General features: G+C 44.4%; 1 protein-coding gene across 1 annotated transcript in view; it reads left to right on the forward strand.

The window, feature by feature from the left end:
- The window catches only part of LOC139743916 (uncharacterized), a 43,757-nt gene extending 38,503 nt beyond the window's left edge, over window positions 1–5,254 (forward strand). Inside the window, exons 33-37 of the mRNA XM_071654381.1 lie at window positions 73–1,215; window positions 1,715–2,046; window positions 2,390–2,647; window positions 3,669–3,831; window positions 5,033–5,254. Of these exons, the coding sequence (XP_071510482.1) occupies window positions 73–1,215; window positions 1,715–2,046; window positions 2,390–2,647; window positions 3,669–3,831; window positions 5,033–5,254 (2,118 nt within the window). The remainder of the gene's footprint in view (window positions 1–72; window positions 1,216–1,714; window positions 2,047–2,389; window positions 2,648–3,668; window positions 3,832–5,032) is intronic.
- The last annotated feature ends 819 nt before the right edge of the window (window positions 5,255–6,073 follow it).

Raw genomic sequence — 6,073 nt, forward strand, 5'->3', positions numbered from 1 at the left:
GTGCACAGGAAGTACAGCTATGCTCTGAAAACGTTCCATTTGTGTATTTGATGTCGTTTTTTTTTTTTCCAGGGCAAACCTCACGCTCCCATCCAGAAGAAGAAGAAGCGCAGAATGTCCCTCGTTCATCGACCCCACAGGCAGGAGGGGCAGGATGAGGGTGTGGAGCAAGAGATTCTGGAGGAGGAGTTTGAAGATGATGATGAGGAAGATGAGGAGGAGGAGGAGGAGGATTACTATGATAGCGGGGATGAGGGGATGATTGAGGAAGATTCTCTGCCGGGTGAGGATTACTCTGTCTCGGAGGAGCAGCATCCACGGCAACGGAAACTCAACAAGCACGAGGCGATGATGCTGGCCAAGGAGGCCTCGATGCAACGGGAGAAGCTCCTGATGGAGAAGGCGGCGAAGGAGAAGATGCGGAGGCACATCGAGGAGTACGAGAAGGCGATGAAGAGGAAACGCCGGAAGATGAAGCACTTGTTGCCCTACCATGCCGGCTTCTACTCGTACTATGACAGGCTGGAGCTCCTGGAGCGCCAAGGTCGTCCCCATCATCCCCGCCAACCCCGCCAGCAGGGACTGGTGAGTAAGAGCATCTTGAACTCCGTTTCAGATCTTGTGGAAGCGACTGTCAGCAGCACGGTGGAGACAAGTCAGAGTGCCTGGGAGCAGGAGAAGTCCTCTGCCCACCTCAAGGAAGATGCTCACGAGAGCAACGATGAGATGTCGGGTGATTCTGGTGTCACTCCAAACCGGCCGAAGAAGTTGGACCTAGCACTAGGAGGCGATGTGCTGGAGGGAGATGAGTCCGCTGGACCAGGTACTTGTGGAGCAGGAACCGGTGTTCGCCTGGAGAGGAGAAAATGGAAGATGGACCAGCTGATCGCAGAAGGGCATGCCACACCGTGGCATCCCAAGTTTGGCAGGCCCGACGAGCAGGCGGGTGACTCAGGCCTCGGCGACAGCATGGTGACAGGACCCAGCCAGCTCCTGACACTGGATTCCTCCGGCCGGGAAGGGGCGACCAGTGACACCCTGTTTGGCACTGAGCAAGGTGGTGAGGGTATGGTACCCACAAACAAGTCAAACCCACGTGACCTGGACGTCCGGCCAAAGTCCAACCTGACCATGGCTAACCTGCGGAGACATGAACTGCTGAGTGCACGCGCTGAAAAGAGAGGAGACTCTTCTCACTGCGGTGGTAAACATGGAGTGAGTATACCTGTGTTTGTTACATTCTAGAATAATACTGAATTGGATCGCTTTTTTTGCTCTTATTTGAATGGCAGTGAATACATATCATTGGGAAAAAATCCAGTTGAGGTATAGGCATCACAAATTGTTTTCACATTTACTTCCCTTTCTGATCACGCCCTTCCTCGTGAAATGAAATACATGTTTTCTACTGACATGCTTTAATATATATGCTTGCAAAATAGTTGCATGCATGCAAACAATGTGTTGGTTTGATAATCTAAGTTGAATCAATTTGTAGTCTTTTGGGGGGAGTGGCAAAGGAACAAATAGTCAAGTAGGACTTTGTGGTTATAAGCAAATTTACTGAAGATTAATGTTAGACCTTGTCCATGTGCATAAAAGTTTCTCGAAAACAGTGATTCAACTTTCCAGAAGGGAAGATTTATAAACACGGAATATGTGGTAGGCCTACCCATCTCTGTTCATACTAAACTGTGCTTGATGTCTCTTCCAGCCACAGCCCAGGGCCAACTGGCGCGACTTCTTCCACCTCCCCGAGATCCAGGAGCGGAGACAGCAAAACAAGGCTCTGAGGGCCCTCCAGGATGCACAGAGCCGTTCCCTAGCAACAGAGGGCGGGGCTCGTTTTCATCACCTTCCCCTTGCCTCTGCATCCAACCATTGCTACCTAGATGGAAAGGTAGACACCGTCATCAACTGCATCCCTCGGGGTGTGGCGTTCACGCCTGGCAGCAGTGGGCGGAGACTCCTGCACACAGTCACCATGGGGTCAAGGGGCAAAGGTCAAGAGTGCCTGGCAGATTTGGAGCTTCCTAAACATACAGGGTAAGGGCGGTGCTAATACCAAAGTGTTCATAACAGCCTGAAATGGAGGTCTCTTGCTTTTTCTTTTTTTGGTTGATTATGACTTGTATCAATCCCCCAGCTTTCTTTCTTTTAATGATTATGAAATGGTATATGTTTTCCAAGTCTATTAGTGTATACTGTTACAATTTTGTAGGGTTACACTTTAATCATACCACTTTTTCCACTATGTGTAAAAGTATGTTTGAGAGTCATCTTTGTTTGTTGAAGGAATGTAAAAATGGAATGAAATCAGATCAAATATGAATGTATCATGTCTGTGCGTGGCTGGCTGAACTTCTCTGTGTGGATTCGTGCATACCAGGAGACAGGGAACGACAAATTACGGCGCCCTGCAGATGTCGTGGGCATGCATGACCCCGCAGAAGGCCAATTGGGACAGGATGCGGCACCTCGTCACCCCAGCGATGGAGGGACAGCGGGGCATCCCATCTCAGTGGAGGGGTGGACAAGAAGAGAATGAGAGGAGGTGCAGCGAGACATGCCATCGGAACTGGCTGAGGACTCAGATGTTGTACCCATCTCTCTTCAAGCTGCAAGACATTGACCTAGCCAAGCAGAGGTATGGTAAATGACAATGTATTAACCGCATCGATGTATATATGAACCATACCCCCTTTTTTCGGCCATCAGGAGGAAAAAAATGGCAGTCTGCCTACAAGCGCGGATACTGCCATGCAATGGTGGAGATACTGCCGACGCATTGGTTGAATTGAGTGAAATGTTTTGGGGGAGAATATGTGTTGATTTTTTGTGCCATAATAAATAAAGAAGGAAATATACAGTAGAATGCACAACGAAAAGAAATTATTTCAAACATTGAACATTGCTTGCACACCATATATGCAAACATTAAGTAACTACGCATTTGCTGTAACAGTGTATAAATCGCACCCTGAGGCTTGACCTGTTTCAGTGGGAAGAAAAATGCAGATGATACACCGTTATTTACGGTATGTGAGCTGCCTAAGTAGCATGGGCCATGGAAAAGAGGAACAGGGGCTATTACTCTTTGAAAACGAAATAGTAATAAACCCATGATGAAAACACATTCTGCTGCCCCTGACTAGTTTGGTTTTACTATATACAGTATGCTCTTTCTTCATCCAAGAGGGGAGAATGTGCTTTTCAAATGAACAATATAGTGCTGTACGTTGAGCTTTGTTTAGTATGCTTTGTGTGCGCCATCCCCCTATTTTGAAAGGAAATATTGGCAAACAGAAAGCACAAGCAAGAAATGTTAAGTTGTTACAGTTCCAAAATGTATTCCTCATGTAGCTTGACTGGAAGTGGACTAGAGTAGATTAACATTAACCTTAACATTTTGAGTTGAATTATAACATTTTCAAGGTAATAAACTTTACAAAACAGCCTAAGTGTGCACTGGAGAAAAAAGAGAAAACATGAGATAGAAAGGAAATGGAAAGAGAGGAGAACCAGTAATGTTTAGAATGTGCTGAATTCTAAGTTATTGAGATTGTAGATCTTTCATGTAGTTTCAAAACAAAACAAAATGAGAAAGCCAAAGAGATCGTAGTTGTCAATTTATTGATTCTTGCATTTTTTCCTGAATGGTCTGGAAGATTTGCCAATGCCGCTCGTCCGACCAGGTGCGAAGATATCTACCACTGGGAGCGCCCCCTGCCAATCATCGTCAGCAAGGCTACCAGAAGAGTCTGCGGCATCCACCATAGCAACGACGGCATCCACCATAGCAACGGCGGCATTGGGCAACCATCCAAGAAGGTAAACCCAGAAGCTTTTCTTGTGATTGCTCTTTCAAATTCACATGTGTGAGAGGAGGTGTGGGGAAATTCATTGCTGTCTGAGTGCCTTTTCCTCTGGAGTGTCTAGCTGGTTTGGGTTTCCTTCGTTTTTAGGAGGGTTTTTTTTCTACTTCTCTCTCTTAAAAAAAAAGTGGATTTGGAGGAAATATGCCAGGCTTTCTAGGTGTTTGTCTGGTCATTCGTTGTTCGTTTGTTGATGTGAAAAATTTCATATGGCTCCGATATATTGAGAACAAATGGAAATAGCTTCCCAGAGGTGGTATTTGTGTAGGACGAAATAAATCGTGACCTAGCTGATAGTAGGTAAGGGGTTGAAGGTCATGGAGTCAAAGGTCAAGAGACATGTTTCTGCATGGCAGGCAGTCATTCATTGAGCGTTAGTCACTTGTACTGTTTTGAAAGATAATTCTTTACAAGGCAATTTAATTTTCCAGTGTTCAGGTACAGTGTACATTTAGGGAAACTTAATCACCCCACATTTACCTACACGGTCATACAGCTGTACACTCAGTCGTTGCAAAAGTGACAGATTTAGGAAGATGGGGAAATAACCTTCATATGTCGTTGGTGTTTATACCTGGGGATGGATGGCCATCAACACTAGCATGCATGGAAATGAACTACTTTGTGAGTCTGAAGCATGACATGACCAGGGCATGAGAATCTCCTTGGAATAAATTGCATCCTTATCAATCACCTTCATCAGTATAAGCCAGTTCAGAATTTACGATCTGGCCATGTGCAGATAAAGATCACTGCTGACGTTCTCTTGAAAGTGACTAGTAACCGATGTATTAAAAAAAAACTGGATACGGGTCTTCATGAAAACTTTCTGTTATGAATATTCATGCATGAACTGCAGGTGCATTTTTGGAAGGTACAAACATGTGAATGTGTATTCTTTTCAACCGCACTTTACAAAAGCCATCCATCCAGCACTAAAATGTAGTTACCACTTTCTGCTTGGATGTTGTCAACTGCTCTTGTAATCAAAAGATTAATCCTTATTTTGAAAAGTGTGTGGTTCAGTGATCACACTACAGATCATTGTTAACTGTGAACTGGCTTACTGTGAGCAAACAAAAAAAAAGAGGCATTTTTAGATTTCTTTTTTGGTCATTTTTATTAAACTCCATGCATATTTCAATGTCCCCCACCAGCCCAAGCAGCCGACAGTGGAAAACAACGGCAATCGCGTGATGGACAGTTCATCAGAGCTGGAGGTAGCAGAGGGAACCCCCATTGTGCCTCGCAATTCCATGGCATCCACGGGTGACCCCGTGACTCTGCCAGCCCTGATGTGTGGGCCCAATAGGGATCAGGTGCCCACGGGGGCGAGGATAGCCCGTAAACCCCGCCCGGAGATCAAGGCCAAGTCTTAAAAAGAATAATAACACAAAAGAAGAACAAAATGGGGACAAGCCTTTCTTATACTGTACTGCCAATTTGACTGTCATTGCATGTTGCACCATTGCCCCTTGCATTTTAGAGTTCCACCTAATGCAAGCAAATTTAGTAATCCTTACCAAATCACGTCCAGTGTCCAAATTGGCAACATTTTGATATGTATACAAGAATTGTGGACTCAAATTGAGGTATCATTCATATCCACTAGTGTCATTTTTAGAGTTTTTGATTGAATATAGGCCCTCATGGTTCCAAGGGCAATAAAGTACAAATTAGGCATTGGATCATAAATAGTCCTATTTTATTCTTTTTTTAAAGTCACTTCAGGAGGTATTAAATGCTGCCTATTCATTATATTTATTACTTACAAGTTGATTTTGATGCTGATCTGCCTACATCTTGCCAATATGATGCAGACATGTTCCTTTATTTGTAGGAAGCTAGTGTAAATGATTTCATGCACAAACTGATTTAGGTAGGGAAGACAAAGTCAACAGGATTGGCCAACAATTTTTGCCCACTATGATAAATAATCATATGATGCCAGTTGAGATCGAATAAAGATGACAATAATGCACAGCTTATGAACAAAATTAAGTGAGGTTCATCTTATGGTCTTTATGTTCTGTATTTCCGGGTGTGGTCGCTTTATTTTAGCCCCATGAAGCCAGACGGAGTCATTTTCAATAGACAAGGTAATGCAATCTGCATCTACAGTGGAGACGGGGGAATCTTGACGAGAGAGGACCAAAGAAAAAAAAAAAGAGATTAAAAGTTTTACAACTCTATGAATA

This window comes from Diadema antillarum, unplaced genomic scaffold (assembly GCF_040938485.1).
Source record: "Diadema antillarum isolate AM-2024a unplaced genomic scaffold, OU_Dant_1.0 seq00001121_RagTag, whole genome shotgun sequence".
In the NCBI taxonomy this organism is placed as follows: domain Eukaryota; kingdom Metazoa; phylum Echinodermata; class Echinoidea; order Diadematoida; family Diadematidae; genus Diadema; species Diadema antillarum.